The sequence below is a fragment of the Coptis chinensis genome, chromosome 3 (assembly GCF_015680905.1).
Source record: "Coptis chinensis isolate HL-2020 chromosome 3, ASM1568090v1, whole genome shotgun sequence".
In the NCBI taxonomy this organism is placed as follows: Eukaryota; Viridiplantae; Streptophyta; class Magnoliopsida; order Ranunculales; family Ranunculaceae; genus Coptis; species Coptis chinensis.
Window position 1 is genome coordinate 118,769,878 of NC_141458.1, and position 19,433 is coordinate 118,789,310.

The 19,433-nt window shown below is 36.8% G+C and overlaps 3 protein-coding genes across 12 annotated transcripts; 1 reads left to right on the forward strand and 2 right to left on the reverse strand.

The window, feature by feature from the left end:
* Positions 1-1,566: 1,566 nt before the first annotated feature.
* On the reverse strand, positions 1,567-5,560 carry LOC147513629 (Stress responsive alpha-beta barrel domain protein). Of its 2 annotated transcripts, XM_086596783.1 has the most exons (10): positions 5,357-5,560; positions 5,189-5,266; positions 4,987-5,092; positions 4,589-4,716; positions 3,988-4,127; positions 3,801-3,869; positions 3,272-3,410; positions 2,636-2,698; positions 2,514-2,557; positions 1,567-1,861 (listed from the first exon to the last, which is right to left on the reverse strand). In XM_086596783.1, exons 1-10 carry the CDS (start codon positions 5,409-5,411, stop codon positions 1,775-1,777), a joined length of 909 nt encoding a protein of 302 aa, XP_086452909.1. In that variant the 5' UTR covers positions 5,412-5,560; the 3' UTR covers positions 1,567-1,774. The 2 variants fall into 2 exon arrangements, with proteins under 2 accessions (XP_086452909.1, XP_086452910.1); XM_086596784.1 differs by lacking the exon at positions 2,514-2,557 and having other exon boundaries at positions 1,606-1,861.
* A 231-nt stretch (positions 5,561-5,791) lies between these two features.
* LOC147513630 (uncharacterized) lies at positions 5,792-8,263 on the reverse strand. Its single transcript, XM_086596785.1, is given in 5 exon segments — positions 5,792-6,419; positions 7,200-7,316; positions 7,471-7,602; positions 7,837-8,004; positions 8,007-8,263. Coding segments are annotated over 5 exon segments (876 nt in total). The 5' UTR covers positions 8,124-8,263; the 3' UTR covers positions 5,792-6,077.
* A 2,510-nt stretch (positions 8,264-10,773) lies between these two features.
* On the forward strand, positions 10,774-19,418 carry LOC147513631 (uncharacterized). 9 transcript variants are annotated; one of them, XM_086596793.1, is made up of 12 exons: positions 10,774-11,162; positions 13,246-13,436; positions 13,782-13,909; positions 14,016-14,099; positions 14,616-14,729; positions 14,839-14,937; positions 15,319-15,465; positions 15,834-15,972; positions 16,599-17,321; positions 17,447-17,803; positions 17,888-18,139; positions 18,269-19,418. In XM_086596793.1, the coding sequence occupies exons 3-12, from the start codon at positions 13,838-13,840 to the stop codon at positions 19,330-19,332; spliced, it is 3,051 nt and encodes a 1,016-aa protein (XP_086452919.1). In that variant the 5' UTR covers positions 10,774-11,162; positions 13,246-13,436; positions 13,782-13,837; the 3' UTR covers positions 19,333-19,418. The 9 variants fall into 9 exon arrangements, with proteins under 9 accessions (XP_086452919.1, XP_086452912.1, XP_086452916.1 ...); XM_086596791.1 differs by adding an exon at positions 11,934-12,027 and having other exon boundaries at positions 10,785-11,162; positions 14,006-14,099; positions 17,447-18,139; XM_086596788.1 differs by adding an exon at positions 12,915-13,017 and having other exon boundaries at positions 10,785-11,162; positions 17,447-18,139.
* The last annotated feature ends 15 nt before the right edge of the window (positions 19,419-19,433 follow it).

A 19,433-nucleotide genomic window follows, 5' to 3' on the forward strand; every position in this document is an offset into this window, starting at 1 on the left:
ATAAGAAAAAGCCTCCAGCAATCAATCATATCAATCAAAGCTCTTAATCGTATTTTCTTAATTCCTCCCAACGAAGAAGCATCAATCGCATCCAAGTATGTAACAAAACGATAGATGGAACTAATGATATGGGATGAAGACAACCAATTTTACCAAATAATTAAGGGCATTCTAGGCATCTCAATATATCTAATTGACTGGTTTTGGTTCTATCTTCCTCACAACAGTGTTTAGGGTCCCATATAATATAGACATCTCATCTGCAACACTCTTTGTTCAAAACTGAGCAGCCTGCTTCCTCTACTCCAACTCTTCTTTCTCCTCTTTGAATAATTTGAATCATGAAAGTTCAAAATCTTCCACTCCCTTTTCTATTTTTCGTAGTCATTCTCTCAGTTTGTCAGTTTTCAAGTCGTAGCTACAGCTATAGAACATTGAGGGAAACACCGGACACGAGATTGAGAACTCAACTGCTGTCTCAGAACACATGGAGTTTATCAGCAAAACCACCCTCTGCAAATTCCAGCAAGAAGAATGTCGATAAAATATATGGAGCTTCCAGTAAACTTGTGCCTGGAGGACCTAACCCGCTTCACAACTGATGGATTTTCGAATTTGAAGCTGTGGTAGGTAAAATGAAAGATATAGTTTTTTGGATAAATATTGTCAAACTTAGTGCAGAGTTCAGAACCAGATGTCTAGTAGATGCAGTAGAGAAGAAAGATTGTAAATGTTTGTTGCTCTCTCTATTTATACTTATAGTTGTTACTTGTTCATCAAGGGAATAATGAAATTTGAGTTACACGGCACTACTTACACACGCGATTCAAGGGGCACAGCAAATATAACGGCAATATTTTCTTCCAGCAAGTCGTCTAACATAGATCCAGTAAATTTTTTGTGAAGATTCATATAATATGTTAATAAAGAAATTTGAACTTAAGTTTATAAAAGGCAGTGCGTGAGGCATAGTGAGAAATTTCATGCTAGAATACATGCAAGTTCAGTGATAACTTTTCATGTTAACTCTTTTTTTTCCCTTTTTTTTTTTTTTTTTTGAGAGACTCTAATTTTCCATTAGTGTGGCTGAAATCCTAATTGGCTCATTAGTAGGGGTGTAATAGTTAACCCTTAAAATTTTAATAATAAGTGAAACACAAATCGCTCATTTCTATTTTGAGATCTCACTGTTTTCAGTTTGAAATAGTACTACACAGACCTACTATTGCCACTTATTATTTGGATTGTTTGCCTTGCAATACACATGGACACATGTCTCTATGTAAATCAATCATTAGGACTTTGACACATCAGTAGGTCAAATAAGTGTCATGTGACAATGAGTCAAATGATTTGAATTGTTCAATTTCTTTCCGGGAAGTTAGTATTATTGGAGGGACTTCACAGTTCACACAGCAATGATGCACATTGTCATATGTACGGCGTGTATGCATGTTTGTCCAGATATTAACTTAATCAATACATACAGAGGCCACAAATGACCAAACACTTTTGTTCTGATGTAACTAACTACTAGAAGTAAATACACACGCAGATATATGTACAGGAGAGAAGGAAGCAGTTTCACTCTGAAGAAGGAAGCCAAACATACAAGGAGTACGTAAATCCAAAAATTGTGGTAAAACAACTAACAGACTATTAAAGCAGTCTTTTTCTTGTCCATGCAAATCAACTCAGATGAGCATATCAAAACTAACCATATATATATATATATATATGAAGTGAAGAGATCAAGCATAACAGTCGATCCATACTACATTATTTCAGTGCCGACTGGTTCAATAGAAAAATGAACTGCCAATGATTTCTCGGTGATTGGCTCAAATTTTGAGATCCACATCTGCATTATCAAATTAAAACAAACTTTAGGAGATCAACTATCCTTCGCAAACCTTTAGTCACTTAATGCCTTTAAAAGAACAATAGAACAATGACCATTATGATGACTAAACCCCTAGAATGACTATAAATTCCGGAAGAGTAGGATATCATCACTGATATGAGACAAATAATGAAAAGAATCATCTCTGAAATAGGAATGAGATTGGCAAATCCCTTGGACACAGATAAAGATTAGAAACAATCTTCAGCCATTTTGGTGACCCGAAATATGACAATCCAGATAATGCTAATTTTATCCAATGATTCCCTACCAATGTATTAGTATGTGAAAACGTGAGCATGCACAAGAATTCTCCAAGATACACATAGCCATACATAAGTCCGATTAAATTTATGGGTATTTTCCAAATAAACAAACCAGATCAGCTGATCACATGACTGATAAAATATCTACAGTCCTACACTATGAAACATTTGACGCACAAAGATGACTACCATTTTCTGAATCAAACTTGTCAGTTTCTGTTCCAATGAAGGACTGGTTAAAATACTTTCGGTCATGGCATCAAGAATTCCAGCATCATATTTACTAATTGGGAATTCATCTATAATTTAGAACCTATAATGGATTTTAGGAGAAATATTCTTACATCTCTGTAATTTTGACTACCAACAAACATTTCGAAGGCCTCAGCTGCAAAGATGGATGTGAGTTAGCAGAAGAAAGAGAGAGGAGTACATGTCACTATCAGAGATCAGAAGGAAAGCTCACATGTTCGAAATCGCAGAACTGCAGCATGTGTGTATTTCCTACTATTCAGATTTAGATTTGCACCTGAAATAGAGTGCATATATATGAAGTCAAGTACTGGTACATCACATGAATATAACCGGGTTAGATAACAGTGAATACAGTATCGCAAAAAGGAATATTTGTAATGCACCTACAAGTCTTGTCAACTTTGGAGTATGAGTTCTGGACAACCGTGTCAAACTAAATTTCATAATATTACAAGATGATAAAATTGGAAATCCAGCTTTGAACCCAAATGGTTAAGCTGATTAAGTCATGAGACCTATGTCAACCATCGCCGCAAACACAATGCTCATTAAGCGTGTGTAAGTTTATAGAGCTTGACCGAGCGTCTAACACCCAGCACCCTTTGCTCCTTGAGCATGCCTTAATCTGCATTTTTAGGTGCATTGGCCTGTTTAATGTCCTTGCAAGGTGATACTCTCTCCTAGACGACACAGCATATGCAAGAGGTATGGTGGTTAATCTTACTTCCAAAGCAGTATACTGAACTTTGTCCTTTTTTAACTTGACACACAGTGTCTGAAGAGACAAAAATAAAAATTCCAAATGTAACTATATGAGATTTTAGATATTTGTTCATTTAAAACACACCTTGAGTGGCCTGTACAATCAAGGAGGGAAATTCCACAATCAGCTTTTCAAGAGCAGCCAAAGCATCTTCCATGCACCCAACAAGTGAACCCTCAACAACTGAAATTACCAGTATGAACTCAACACCATAGTTGAATTCCTGCATCCAATAACATTTGACCCTTCAGAAAGATTACAATAAAAATAATAACAAAAGCTATTTACTAGAAGCAACATCTCCACCAATATAACTGAAGCCAGCATCAGAAAAAGAAAAACTTAAATCTTTGGGTATGCAAGTTTGACTAATTAGAAACTCATAAAGGAAATAAACTGAATACGTAAGATTGAACATTACATCTATCAACAATATGCCCTATTAAAAGAATCGGTATACTACTGATTTAAAAAAAAATACATGCATCTAAGTTAGGCTTTAAGCTACAGATTTTTTTTATAACTATGCCATTTTGATTCTCATCTTAAGAAAGTGTAAAAGTAATGCTTTTCATAGAAAACTATACACGTAATAAATGTATATAACCACAACCTCTCCTTTCCGGAATATGGGCAGGATGTCATCTTCTACTTCAGATTCGTAATCAACGGAAACCAATTCCTATGAAAGAAAACATCTAACTGTGAGTCTAACCAGTTGCATCGAATGATATTATAATCTAGAAAATAAATGAACCAAAAAGGAACCGGAGGTTTGGTGATTACATCTAAAGGCGTACATGACAGTAAGGCATGACATGGTCCTCTAGAACGCCCAAGTAAAAGGAGTTTTTATAGAACTTTGCAAGGTCTTCCTTCCTTTGAAAGCGCATGTACAACGCATGAGTATAACCATCTGGATTTCGACCAGATAAACAACCTACACAATTTGAATAATATCAGAATACTGTTAAACAAAACACATTTAGATTGTCCCTAAATTATCGGTGCAGTCAACTACAGAATCCCACACTTGGTACTCAAATGAATCCATCATAATTCAATGAGAGTGTAAACCTTGAGCTAGGTTGTATTATTCACATAAATCAAGACATTGATCCTGTTTCTTCAAGACCCAGAAAAAAAAAAGACTAGTTAAAGGAACATTTTAGAAAGTATATAAATGTGCAAAGTAGCAATTTAACAACAGAGGCATGTGCTCTTTGAGTCTTTGCTACTTTCCATCCCAAGATTCATCCATTTGACTACTTTTACTTGAATGTTGAGCCCAATAGTTGTCGTTTAAGTTAGTCGTGCTGACTTCATTTAATAAAACTCTAACATAGACGGAAAAGAAGAGGGTGTGTGACTACAAATAACTCAGCAAATGCTAGAACTTACCAACCGATATTGCAACTATTCCACCCATTTGATACTGTAATGTATAAAGATAGTCTAGCATATCTTTCTCTTCTTCTTCAGATAACTCTTTCTTTGCTTTCAGCAAACAAATGTGTTCCACAACATTCCTACAATGAAAACCAATGAGACAAATCTATGGAACAAAGCTTAAGAATTTTTCTAACTAACCTAAGGATGTTGGTCGACTTCATGCGGTATTTGGTCCATTTATGTTACTAAACGCGGTTGAAGATAATTGAAACATCACACGGATACTCTGTATAGCTTATCACTATATTTGTTCAATTGATTAATACTATGAAAAATGTAGGTCATGACTCAGATTACGAAAAATCAAAATTATTTAATTAAAAGAACGAAAGAGAGAGGGGGAGCACCTTTTCCGTATGACCTCAGTGCTATCTGAATCAATCCCTGAACTCCAACCATTAGAAAAATGCACTTTGACACAATTTCGCCGCGGCAACCAATTGCTTCCAACATCTTTCATTTGAAAGTAAGGCAGTAGAAACTATTAATTGAAGGTAACTATTTTACTTAACCAAAGCCAAGAACAATTTCAAAGACAAAGAAGATTACCATCAGAACAAATTTGTCCAAGAACACGGTTTCCGCTTGAATCAACTCTCTTTGAAAGCAATTTATTCGGCTTTATTGCTGATAATATTTACAAACAAAATCAATGACATTAATATATATATCAAAATATGAAAAACAGAAAAGGGTGGGGGGAATCTGGAAGCTCACAGTTGAAAGATTTCTTTGAAGAGATTGAGATTATGGTTTTATAGCAAATCGACATGGCTTTCTGTGCTGAAGAGCGATATAGAAGTCCCCCTCTTTATTTTATCTGTTCGTTATATAAGTGGAGTTTGGACAGCTGAGAAAAGTGTGGGAAAATACAAATAAATCTTTTTATTGTGTGGACAAGGAAACACTTTTGAAATGGATCGTCGGATTTTACGGGATTTTCAAGGAAAAAAAAGTTTGGCAAAAACTGACAATCTTGAAGCTCAAGTCTCCAGCATCTTTTCTTGATCCGATCGGCGGATATTATTTGTTTAATTAATCAGCACCAATGAAATTCTTAAAATGTTAACGACTCTGATCAAATCACTCAAGTTGTTCACCTTCCAAGAGTACAGATTTCATGAAAAGACTTTATGAAGATGTAGCGTCTCCTTATCAGAAACAATAAATATTACTCTTATTTTATTGAACGAGCAACGATCCAAGTACTACCCAACGGAGGAAGAGGGGAAAACCATTGTTTTCTTAAAGACTAGGGAAATGAATCTCAGCTACAAAGTAGCAAGGAAGATGTGTTCAATTTCTGAGTTTCTTCAAGTTACATTGGTTCTACTTCGATCTGATACAGGTTCTTCAAAACAATTATGCTTTGGGAGAAGGTTCGAAACTGAACACGCCCAAGAAATCACATATTCCAAAAGCAGACCATCTTCAAGTATCAGGGCACATTGAGGTTGCGAAAGAGCTCCGGAAGGTGAGCATTGGTTAATTTGGTCCTCTTGCTGATATCTCGCTGCTTCTTCTTGGCCTTGGACTTGGGCGCAATACCATGCACCTGGGCCATAGCCCTCCTCCTGGCTGTATTTGTTGCAGGTTTCATCCCATTCTTCTGGAGGTCCTTTTCTATGTCAATCATATCACGGGGCAGCTCAATTCCTCGAAAAAACTGCTTTAGGTCATCATCTACCTTGAGCAGTACTCTGGGGTCATTTGGATATGCAATGTCTTCTTGGGAATCAAAATTTGACAACAACCAAATAAGGCCACCAGCCTTCATAGCCTACAAAATTGATCAATATATCAGCAACGTAAAACAAAAACAATTCAGGAGGGGGGGTAAAAAACGCCTTGTGGCTTAACTGAAAAATGTTAGAATTAGTGTTTTGTTGCAAGTAACAACCAAAGGTGACCCACAATTTGTTCCTCAGCAATATCTATTTACCCCTCCTTAAGATTAGTTGCAAGATCACAACCTTCCCATCTTTTATACTTATTGTTCTTGTAGTGAGATGGCTAGAGCAGTGTATCCTTGAATAACCTGTGTGTTCAAAGGTCCCCGTTTTTGAACTTGACAAACTAAAGTGCTCAAAGTTTGCAAACAATGCAAACATAAAATTCTGTCAAGCCGCAAAAAGGTAAGAACCTATCCCTGAAGCTGAAGCATTACTCCTCGGCCATGCAGTCTCTAACACTAGAAAAGATATGTTACACTAGTACAGTCTCTAGTACTTAACCTTGATTCCGTTCCCCAGGACCTAATTTAGATATATTTTGATTGTATAGAACATAAATCTTTCCACATTTCTACGAATCTACACTAGCATACAGACAATCTTCTTCGTGGCAAACTAAAAAGCTTATTTTGCAGGATGTTTAGTTTGCGTGATAACTCTTTCAAGTATATAAAAGTAAGTACCAACCTTCAAGGAATACGTCAAAAATATATTTTAGGAAAATGATGCCAGAGAGTGTGAACAGGTATCAAATGTCAGATAATCCCAGAGATTTTCCTTTCTCAAAGTTATAAATCAATAAATCAAAGATTGACAATAAAATATACCTGCAAGTCCTCCATAATGGTAGTGTATGCATCCTTGAGATCAATGACCGCAATACCCTCTGGAAACTTTCGTACCAGACGAAGCAGGTCTTCCTTGTGTTTTAAATCATGTTTGGACTGAAAACATGATAAGAAACCACACCATTATTTGCCCATGAGAATCACAAACCCAAACTACTCCCAACATTCTTGAAAAATAACAGAAGATGTACTATCATGTTTATCTTCTTCTGTTGAGTCTTGGTGTCATGAGTCAAAAAGTAAGATTTACCTTATAAGAGAAGTACTTCCCCTCATATCTCACTTTAGGGTTATTCCTCAAACTGTCAAACACAGCCTTGTTATTATGTATATCAACGTAGCACGCTTCATTAATTTGTTCAGCCGTAAAGGCCTTCCTTGTCTGCAGAAAACGGCCAACTAGTGAGCTACATTTCCAACCAATCAACCCAACTCGAAGCAAGATGACATCCTCTCTCTCTCTCTCTCTATATATATATATATATATATATATATATATATATATATATATATATATATATATATATATATATATATATATTCACATTTCTAGCAACAATCAAACATCCATACAAACAATGCCCAACATAGCATATAGATGGATGATTAAACTTACATCGAAAAGAAGGTCAATAACACGCTTGATCTGAGCCCCAACAGGAGACTTTCTAATACTGTTAATGTGTTGAAGCCTTTCTGTATCATTTGAGAATTTAACAGCTGGACTAGGAGCTTTTGTACCACTGCCACAGGCCTTCGCGATTGCGATTGGTTCGTGGTCGGAGTAGTACTAGTCGCTGACGATCTCGACGCACCAGGTCGAGATGCAATGCTAGTCAGCGTTGATTGAACTTTCCCTTGCTGCTGCTTAAACTTATTTAAACTTTCTTGCAACGATGCCATCTCAACAAAAACCAATATAGATTATTAATATATGAAATTGTAATTATAAGATATTTTAGGTTTATAATTTTATTTACACAAACTGATTTATCGATTAGATTCAAAATTGATTTGAAACCCTAAATTAAAAATAAAAAAGGCGGATAAAGGAATTTATATAAGGAGAAATTAGAAGATGTACAATTGTATTTATAGGGGGATTGATCACCGGAATTTTGTTGATAGAGTGAATTTCTGTTCTGCTCGTTCCTCTTTTTCTTTTGGGTTCTCTCACTGAGAAGAAAAAGAGGAAAGAGATGTTTGAGGATTTGTGAATAAAGACAGGGTTGTGTTTATAACTTTATATATATATAGGTGGTTCAGTTTTGACTTTTGACCTTTTTTACTACTGGGGTTTGGGTGCTGTTTTGGTCGTGCGGAGCCCTCAAGAATTGACCGACTTGCCTTCATTGGTCGAGCCTTCGGTGCTTACCAGCCTAATTCAGCACATTAGAAATACGAGACCTGGTATGGTCAACACATACTATAGTTGACCGAATATTACAATGACAATTATGGAAATCAAAACCTAAACTTGGTAACTTACTTAGTATACTGCTAAACGGTGGAGGGTGAGTGGAGAGGGAGGAGTGGAGAGGGAGAGAGAGGAGTGGAGATTTAGAGTGCGTGGAGAGGGAGAGGGAAAGGGATGAAGAGAAAGAACATAAGAGATGTCCTCAGACATAAACCAATCAATTTGGTTTTTGTCCGTATAACCCCCTCTTTTGGCAAGATCGTTAGCTCCGCTCACTCGACTATGTTTTTAAGAGCATTCTCCATGCAAGTCACTCACTCATATTCACCTCTAGGTAGGCTCAATTTTTCTTCTTTTCCACCGTTTTGGTGAAAAGTAAGGTGAGACTGCCCACTACAAAGGTGAATATTAATCTCAAACGGGATGTATTGATTCAATGTAAAAATTGAAAAATGTTCCGGTCGAAACGAAACATCTAGTCTGAAGTTAAAAAAAAAATAAAAAAAACATACGAGACGGAATGTTTCATTCCGTCCGAAAAAAATCCCGAAATAATTTTAAAAAAACACACGAGTCGGAATAAAACATTTTATCTTAAGCTCACAACTCAACTACTATCTCGATTGAAAGTTTCACTATCGTTTTAACTTGGAAAAATAGTCACCCCTAGTGTCACATTTGCATTGGACAAAAGTTTTTGAGCATTTGGAGGTGAAAAATCTCAATTCCCCTTCATACTGACATGCATTGGGAATGCTCTAATTGGAAATCTAAAAGTTAAAAAGAAAAAACCAAAAGAAAATAATCAGCAAGGGTTGATGGCAATATATATGGGCATTATGACTGGAGGTCCCTTTCTGATATTATGGGTCACAAAATTTAATTGAACGGTCGAATTGTCAATTGCTCGATTAGTATAGAACAACCATGTATTTTGTTTTGTTTTGATGGTTCGCTTGTCTATAGTAAGTTCACTTGTATATGGTGAATCAAATTTACTGCAAATAAACGATTACCATTTTTATCATTTAAGCACAATTTAAAAGTGTCTACAAGTGTGATTTATGACGTCCAGTAGTCTTAGAATGATACTGTATGACGTAAATAGCTTACGACAATTTTTAGTTGTTTTAAAATATATTTTATAAGACGTTTTGAATAAGACGGGAATTGGAATGAGTTGTTGAATTTCATCAATTATATTTGCTCTCAAATTATTTTCTCGATGTTATCTGCTACGCCAGTCTACAAACTCAAACTTGTAGAAAGGAAGCTTGGGGATAGAACATCAATCGGACACACGTAGAAATGTTGTGTAATAAACTCGATGTCCAATGTAGGCTGTAATTACAAAAACCAAAGTATCTCGCCCCGCCCAACCTTACACCCTCTTGCGTCGGTTTAAGGAGCACACAAGATAGTTTTGAGTCTCAAGGCTAGAAGAGTTACTAGTTTGTCATAAAAGGTCTCAGAAAATTGTACTCTGTAACCTAAAAAATCAACAAAATTAGGAATTGAGATATTTTAATTTTTTTTTCCTTCGAAAGTGTTGTTTTTAATGAAAATAAAATGAGACGAGTTTCTTTAGAAGAGACCTAATACCGACTGAAAAATGTTTGGAATGATTGGAAAAATGTAATAGAAGAAGTCATGGTTAGACAGGTAGAGTGAAGAACAACTAGCTAAGGAAGGACAGATGAAATACTCGATTACTATTTCACAAACAAGTTCTTATTACCAGAGAATTAATTTGGACACGTCGAAGTGCGGGCAGCAGTTACGCAAAAATTCACCAGTAACAACACCACAAGATTATCCCAAAGTCATTTAGACCCACAAGAAATAGCACGTGGTCTCCACTATTTCAGGCCAGAAACAGATCAGTACCGGACAACAACAGGGCTACAAGCGTCATTACATCCTGCTCACCTAACAAACAGCAATGATCCAATATCGCGTTCTGAGCTTAAACTCTTTAAAATAACACACGTGTCAATTCTCTCACAATACTTTATTTCAATCTAATTTTGCCTTTTTGCCACGGAAATTGGCCACCATAATTTATATAGAAACTAGTGTATTAGATCAGTATTTTGATACGATAAAAAGATCACGTTGGTTTTTCGTCAACAAGTGAGTAGAAGAAATAGTTTAACCTTTTGACACTACCACACTAAACACGCTGACCAACGTAATAAGTTTGCCCACCGCATCACTCCCCATTATTTTCTCCCCACTTCGAAAATAAAAACCCAGATGGTCAAATGAACAACGATAATTTCAATAAAAGAAGAATCTGTATTCCGACACGTTTCTAGCTTCTGCAATTGCAGTTGGGAAGAAGTCGGAACACTTGGTCTGATTTGGAAGCACTAGTTTTTTACAACCAGGGCTCTATCTATATATAAATCATATCCTATTTCTTTTCACACACAGAGAGAGAAGTTGAGCTGGAGTAACAGATCATGGAAGAGTAGCTCAAATTTTCGGCGAAATATCGTCAGATTTGCATAACATATAGAAAGGTATGATTTTGCATGTATAAATATTGAAACTTTAGTTACTGAAATGTAAATTTGAGTTTGCATGATTTGTTATATTATGTTGGAAATTGTTTTGATTCGTTTTATAAAGTAGTTTGAGGTGTTTGATCAGTTATGGGTTTGCTTAAGATTTTTCAGTCTGAATGATTTTTTTGAAACTCTTATTAGAAGTCAGTTTGAGTTTGATGGTGTTTTTACTGACTCTGAACTTTCTAATTTTGAATTTGATGTTTGCATGTTGATTAGTACTTTAAATTTGAGGTATATGTGAAATTCTTGAGTTGAAATGAGCATCCTTAGAAGTGGAAACTACTGCATGTGAGAAATGGTTATGTTTTTTTTTTTTTTAGAATTTGGACATTTGTGTCAGTGATGTCGAATGTTGTTTCTTGATTGCGACAAAGAAATGTTAATACCGTTACTTAGTAGAGAGTTTGGTTGTCTGTTTCGAAGTTTGTGGCCATTTTGAGAAACAGGAAGTTTGTCAGATTGAGTGGTGTCATTCCTCAATATTGGAGATTTGTAAGTGCAGAAAGAATGTTAAATATGGAAATTAGTGATGTTATAATTACTTTTTGTTCATAAATTGGTAATGCTCTTATACGTGGTGTGATTATGTCGGTCGGTTAACACGTGCCGTTTAATTTTTTTAATTCTTCTGCATGCTTAGCTAGAAAATATAATGATTATGAGGAACATTAAACCATTCACAGCCATTTGTTTTTTGTTTGCTTTTGTTTTTGAAAATGTCAGCGGCTGTCATTTGTGAACTCGAGCTTTATGAATGTGGTCTTACTATCTCTGCTATATTGAAGTTAAATGCAACTTTGTCATTGAGGAAACCGGAGTAAGTCTAGCTAGGATTGCTTCTCATGAGAAAATCTGAGAGCACTAATATATTTTTGAAAAGTTCTATCTCCAAAAGAACCTATGAACATTTTTTTGTTCACCTTTTGAGTTGACCAATATCTCTATGGAGATTTTGGTAGCATCATTGCTCGACTCGTTAGGGCGAATAATCTGTTGAAAGCTTCGGTGCTATAGAAATTGTACTGTGATATTGTTGAAAAGGATACCAAGACTCTTTATCAAGGGATAAAAGGGATCTTTATGATTTTTTTGTACAGCTTTTCAATAGGTTTTGCCATCAATAAATGATTCTTTATATATAGTGTTTTACCATGTTCTGTTTGCTGGTTTTATAAATGGTGCGTTACAATCTGCATGTTCCTAAAGAGATAACGAGAATCATTCTCCATGTTGTTTGAGCCTTAAATAGTGATTGATGTTCATTCGTGGTGATTTCAACTACTCAAATGAACTAAAAGGAAATCGTATATATTGAAGTAGAAGAAATAAAAGAAAATAAAGATATACATCTTTTCTTTTGGGGAGAAAGACAGACATAGAGAGAGAGAGAGAGAGAATGACAGTGAATGGAGTTTTGACTCCCGAAATGTTTGTATACTCTTAGTAGAATGGAGTTTTGACTCCCGATTTTGATAAAAAAAAAAAAACATTAGTGGTGGTGCTAGCCTTCACATTATAAGCAAACACATGGATTAGCTCAGCTATTACTCGACTTAACTTGACAGAATGACAGTGAAGGACAATCTGGGATAGGGTTTATGAAACCTCTACTTGCTATGATATATGTATGTGTGCTTACTATCTACAAGTAGCCTTCAAGGAACTATATATGATAACCATGTCTGTTATCTTGCTGCTTGCTAGTGGTGTGCCTGTTTCGTGCTCGCTATTTTCGGCAGTAGTATTACTGGGGAGGGGATGGAAAGGTTTCTTTAGACTTTCCTTAACGGAAGGACAACTTTTTAAGGCAAATCTCATCTCTTGGGTTGACCATTCTTTCTTGGAGATTTCGGTATCATCTTTCTGTATCTTGACTGTAATAACTTTTTCCAAGGTTTACGATGTCTAGAAGACACGATGAATTAATGCTTATTTGTTCGTATATTGGTGATTTGGAGGTTTCAAGAAATATCTGTTAGTTCAGCTACGATTCAACAGTTGACAAAGTAATTTTTTTCCCCTTCTATTGTAACAGTGTCCCTCGACATATCTTGGAAATGATTAGGGTGATGCATACCTAATTGACAACCTTCACCTCAAGCAGGCGTTGGACTAGACTTAGACATTACTTGATACAACTCGAACAACAAAGAATGACTTATGGTGCTGCTGAGGAGTTAAATTCAAATGTTAGATTGTTGTACAGATGTTTAAGTTTTATTTAAGGTAGTAAAGCCCATTTTACTTGTGCCCCAAATCATTTGCATTTTTTTTCTTGTAATCCTGAAACACACATGAAGATAAGAAACTTTTTTTCCCAAAAGATGTATAGATTTAGCGAGCTAATAGACAACAAGACAGATAATGGAAAATATCAGAGATGTGTATGGTCGGGAAAGGGCAAAGAGGTGTATAAAGTTGATACAATCTTTAACAAATGGATGGTGAGGTATAAGAATAACCTAAGAATGATGTATAAATAGAACAAGGTTACAAAGCTTAATAATTTTCACGATGTATGTTAGTTGATTCGTTGTATCACTCTTAGTCTTACCATTCTGTTGATTGCAGAAGTAACTTAACTTGACATCCCGAAGCATATATATCCAAGGGCTTTGTCTTACACAATGGGAAAGACTAGCAATCACACCCGTAATAGAAGAAACACTGGAACATGCTCAAGAGCCAAATATATGGCTGTGAGTTCGAAACACTTCCCATATTAATGCAGTCCTTTGTTCCGAACTATACATTTAATACATTTTTTTTTGTTCATCACTTTTATGACATTTAAGGGAAATGCAGGATTTAGCAAAAGGCTTACCATATGGGTGGAGAGTAGAATTAAAAATCCGAAAGACTGGTACTAGAGTTGGACAAAAGTACAAGGTATTTATTATGATTATTATTATTAATATTATTATTGCTATTTATGTTTTATACATAGAAAAGTACACCATATATAATCCCTTAATCTTCTTCAATTCTACTAATCGAACCACGGAAATCAGACCGTTACAATTATTTCACCCTGTTAGTTTTGAAAGCATTTAGTATGTACTCACGAAATTATGCTTTGCAATGGTTCGGAATGTGCACTTGCGTACTTTTTAACACACACACACTTGAGCTTAGAGAAACTTCGCCAAAGTTCTCAATTTAGTAATTTACATGTCTAAATTATAAAAATTAATTGTTAGTATACTGGTTTTTTTAAGATTGCATGGGCACTTGGGAAGTTGTAGATTATAATGGAAGACATTAGTAGGATATTTGTGTTTCCCTGAAAATTGAAAGGGATGTAATGTATGACCATAAATCTTACGACACACACTCACATGTTTCAAGTACATGTATATCAGTAAACTGACTTTTGTATGCTGTTTGTGTTTGTGTTTGCCTCAGTGTTACATATCTCCAGTAACTGGATGCAAATTCTACTCCAAGGGAGAGGTGTCCCGTTATCTCAAGTCTAGGCCCAAAGTGGAAAGAAACGTTCTCACGCAGTCGGAATCACATGTTTGTTTATCGCTCTCTCATTTTCTTTACATATTCAACTTTACCTGTTTACAGTTATACATACTAAGTAGGCTGATATAAAAAACTTGATTATTCTTTTGATTACTAGGTTGTAATTGAAAGAAAGGATAGTGTGGATGGGTTGCCACCTGGATGGACTGTCAAGTTAAAGGTTACAAGAAAAGGAGATAGAATTCGAACCGACCCGGTAATCATTGTTACAAATATGATCTTATTAATCTCTACTTCAGTTTCTTGTCATATAGTTTATGCACATGTATTGAAGGTGTCCAGTTGCTTACTGGCCAAGGTTTTGGGATCAAAACGCACTTTCAACAACGACAGGAGGATTTAAGTGTCAATGGGAATTAAGTTGTAACTATCTAAAAAGAAAAAAAAAAATGGCTTAGCACATGTACTATTTTTCATCAGCATGTTAGTTTCTGGTTTCGTATTACCTTCTCCACAGTAACATCATTTGGATTCTGTATTCCAATAACATAATTTGGTGTATTCATAAAAAATACTTAAGGATTTTACCTTACAATAGGTCAACCTGAACTGAATATATACATATTTCAATTGCCAGTACTACACTGATCCTATGACTGGATACGTTTTCCGCTCGAGAAAGGATGTTTTGCGCTATCTTAAAAGTGGTGAGCTTGGGAACTATGCATTTAAACCGAAGGAAGGAGACTTCAAAGATGTGGAACAAATGGATGAGAAAACATCTGTAAGTTTTTCTATTATATGACCTGGTTTTGACTTCGGTTTTGTTGCTTAGCTACATTGTCTGGCCTCCTTGCGTGTACCATCTCCTTTTGCTTGATGAAATCACCCTCTATAAAACTGGTTGCAGGGATTAAACCTCTGCAACTGTTGTCTTCCACTGTTGAAAGTGCCCCGAGATATGCAATCAACCTCGGGATATGTGCCGTGCATCTCAATCACTTTGAGTGTGGATGAAAACAGTTGCAGAGGTTTAATGCCTGCAACCGGTTTTAGAGGAGCTGCTTTTTAGTTTGATTATTATGGTTGTAAGTTGTAATATAGTTTGTGCTTTTCATTGTTGATTTTCTTTTGTTCCGTGCTGTTTTATAGCCCTCATCTACAGCCAAAAAACAGAGACACCTTCCTACTGTCCAGACCACAATATCCATTGAGGCAGTAAAGAATGGACATGCCCTGGAATCTTCTACCACTGGAGGCATATCTCCCTCTGGATATGGTTCAGATCAGTGTAAAGTGCTAAACTTTGGGCTAACTTTAATCTAATTCTGAGTTCGATTTGGCTGTTCTGTACTTTTTTTTGTGAGATCTTGCATGGAGCCTACTAAGAAATGTTACTGCAGCACAGTATCAATCTTGTCATTGTGGTGTTACTTTTATGTTTATAGTTTTTACTCTAGGATATTCTTGAATTTTTTATATGTGATGTGGCAGCTTACATTAGAGAGTAACCCATGGTAACACCATAACACTGTCTCGACTAGATTGATCATTAATTTTGGTTGTCCTAAGGTGGCAGGTTTTGATCATATTAGCTAATTTCAATGAAATCATGAAGTTGCCTCTCATCCAACCTTGAATTAGTGTGTGATAATTCCTGAGTCAAAAAGATAGAAATCATGTTCTCTTTTAGGAAAGATAAAAGCCTCATCTGTTGTTGTGAACAAGATGAATGGTCATTTTTAATTATTGAGCTTCTATTCAGTAAGAAATCATTTTCACCGTTTCGTGACAATGGAAATATAGTACCAATAACTTCTATGTTTATAAAAGTTTGAAGGTTCATGGAGAAGCATCTGAGTGAGAGAATTCTGTAACAAGTTGCTTCTCATAGTTTAAATTTGTTCTTTCTTCCAGGTGAGGAAAATACTGACTTGAGTAGCTTAACCTCTCTAGAGGTAGAAAGCTCGAAGAGAAGGAAAGGGAAGAAGGTTGCAGCTAAAAAAGTGCTTCTTTCACTTCCACCTATGACTGTTCCCTCTTCTGAAAAGCAGCTTCTGGTGAATGGGGCGGAAGAGCATGAAAGGAAGCCCCCTCTTGGATCTAAAAACCGTAAATATAAAAAAGAACTTGATATCCCTCGTCGGGTTTCAAAAAGGCTAGCTGAGGTTAATGCTAAGCTTGCAGCGAACGTGGAAAGCCCCAGTGCAACTTGTCAGGCAGCAAGTATGCAACCACCTGAACCTAAGTTGGCTGCGAACTCCAGTTCTGGTAGACAGAGTCATTCTGTCCCTGAACAGTCCAACCAACTCGAATCTGAAAAGGCAGGCACCTTCATATCTTTTGCTACTACAGGTGAAGAACCCTCGGAGGAGGGATGTCATGTGGGAACTCAAGAGCAGGTAAAAACTGCTTGTGGAAATAGAGGTGAAGAACCTCATAAGCAAGGATTATTCTGCATTGGAATAGAAGAACAAGCAACCGGACATAGAATGCCAGAGCCAGTTTACGACCAAGCTACTCATGGGAAGGTTGAGATTGAGACGAAGGCTGATCAAAAGCTGGAATCTACTCTCCAATTGCCATTTGGGGGTTCATGGCCAGATCCCAGCCTTGAATTTGCATTCAAAACTCTTACAGGTGCATTTCCAGTGGAAGACAGTCTGGCAGTTCAAAATTTCTTCCAACGGCTGACCTCTACTCTCCCATGTGAGAGCATTCTGTAAGAAGCCACTTGTTTCTAATTTGAACTTGGTGTGGTGCAGGTGGAGAAATCACTGAGTTCAGTAGCATAGCCTCTCTAGAGATCAAAAGCTCGACTAGAAGGAACGGGAAGAAGTTTGCAACTGAAAATGCGTTTCTTTCAGTTCCACCTACAACTGTTCCCTCTTCTGAGAAGCCGCTTCTGGAAAATGGGCTGGAAGAGCATGGAAGAAAACCCCCGGTTGGATCTAGAAAACGTAAAGACAGAAAAAAAGAACTTGATATCCCTCGTCGGGTTTCAAAAAGGCTAGCTGAGGTTAATGCTAGGCTAACATCAGACATAGAAGGCCCTAGTTCAATTTGTCAGGAAGCAACTATGCAACCAACTGAAGCTAAGTTGGCTGTGAACTCCACTTCAGGTAGCCGGAGTCGTTCAGTTTCTGAACAGCCCAACCAACTTGAATCTGAAAAGGAAGGCAACTCTATTTTTTATGCTACTACAGGTGAAGAACCATTCAAGCAAGAGGGATATCATGGAAGTAGAGGTGAAGAACCTCATAGGCAAGGACTATTTTGCATTGGAAGAGAAGAACAAGCAACTGAACTTAGAATGCCACAGCCAATTTGGGACCAAGCTCCTCTTGGGGAGTTTGAAGTTGAAATGAAGGCCGATCAAAAGTTGGAATCCACTCTCCAATTGCCATTTGGGGATTCATGGCATCAAAGCCTTGAATTTGCATTCAAAACTCTTACAGGTGCAATTCCACTAGAGGGCGGTCTGGTAGTTCAAAATTGCTTCCAACAACAGCTGACCTTTACTCTCTTGAGTGAAAAATTCTGTAAGAAGCCACTTGTTTCTAATTTGAACTTCTTGTGTGTTGCAGGTGGGGAAATCACTGAGTTGGTTACCTTAGCTTCTCTAGAGACTGAAAGCTCAAATAGAAGGAAAGGGAAGAAGGTTGCATCCAAAAAAGTGCTTCTTTCAGTTCCACCTACAACTGTTCCCTCTTCTGAGAAGCTGTTGCTAGAGAATAGGCTGGAAGAGCATGAAAGAGAGACCGAGCGAGTATCTAGAAAAGGTAGAAAAGAAAAAGAACTTGATATCCCTCGCCGGGTTTCAAAACGGCTAGCTGAGGTTAAAGCTAGCCTGGCATTGGATAAGGAAAAACCCAATTCCGAGCAGCTCAACCAGCTTCAGTTTGAGAAGGCAGGCATCTCCATGTCTCATGCTACTACAGGTGAAGAACCTCCCAAGCAAGAGCGATACCATGTTGGAACCAAAGAGCAGACGGACACTGCTCACAGAAGTAGAGGTAAAGAGCATGTTAAGCAAGGAGTGTCTTGTGTTGGAAGAGAAGAAGAAACAACCAAACTTGAAGTGCCAAGGGCACTTTGCAATCAAGCTACTCTTGCAAATGTTGAAATTGAGACAAATGCTGATCAGCTGGAAAGCACTCTCCAATTGCCTTTTGGGGGATCATGGCCAGATCCAAGCCTTGAATTTGCATTCAAGACTCTCACAGGTGCAATCCCAGTGGAGAACTGTTTCACAGTTCAAGATTGCTTTCAACATCAAGTGAGCTCTAATCTCCAATTTCCGTTTGGGGATTCTTGGCCAGATCCAAGCCTTGAATTTGCATTCAAGACTCTTACAGGTGCAATCCCAGTAGAAGACAGTCTCGCAGTTCAAGAGTACCTCCAACATCAGCAAAACTCTGCTCACTCTCAAAACAACAGGTTGGAACTTCCGGGATTTAGCATTGATAACTTCCGCCAAACTGATAATTATTTTCAGTTCGAGTCAATGGTGAAACCAGGCTCACCCAATCAGTTGCACAAACCAAAAGCACCAGTGTCTACAAGCGCAAGTGTAGTGGCCAGTACCAATAATGTTGTACAACGGCAGGAAGAGAATGCTGACTGTAAGAGAAGGGAGATGAACCCCTAGAAGTTTAGGAAACTTACATATGTGCAAATAGATGCTCATGTACTGTTTAAACTTCGTCTTCAAAAAGAAATATGCTTTTCTCATTATTTTTGCATTGAATT

Coding starts and splice junctions, on each gene's coding strand:
- LOC147513631 (XM_086596786.1), top strand. CDS start 13,838: ATGGGAAAGACTAGCAATCACACCCGTAATAGAAGAAACACTGGAACA. Junction 15,973..16,598: donor TGGATATGGTTCAGATCAGT/GTAAAGTGCTAA, acceptor TCTTTCTTCCAG/GTGAGGAAAATACTGACTTG. Junction 18,140..18,268: donor TGCATTCAAAACTCTTACAG/GTGCAATTCCAC, acceptor TGTGTGTTGCAG/GTGGGGAAATCACTGAGTTG.
- LOC147513629 (XM_086596783.1), bottom strand. CDS start 5,411: ATGTCGATTTGCTATAAAACCATAATCTCAATCTCTTCAAAGAAATCT. Junction 4,128..4,588: donor AATAGTTGCAATATCGGTTG/GTAAGTTCTAGC, acceptor CAAATTGTGTAG/GTTGTTTATCTGGTCGAAAT. Junction 2,558..2,635: donor AGTTCTGCGATTTCGAACAT/GTGAGCTTTCCT, acceptor CCATCTTTGCAG/CTGAGGCCTTCGAAATGTTT.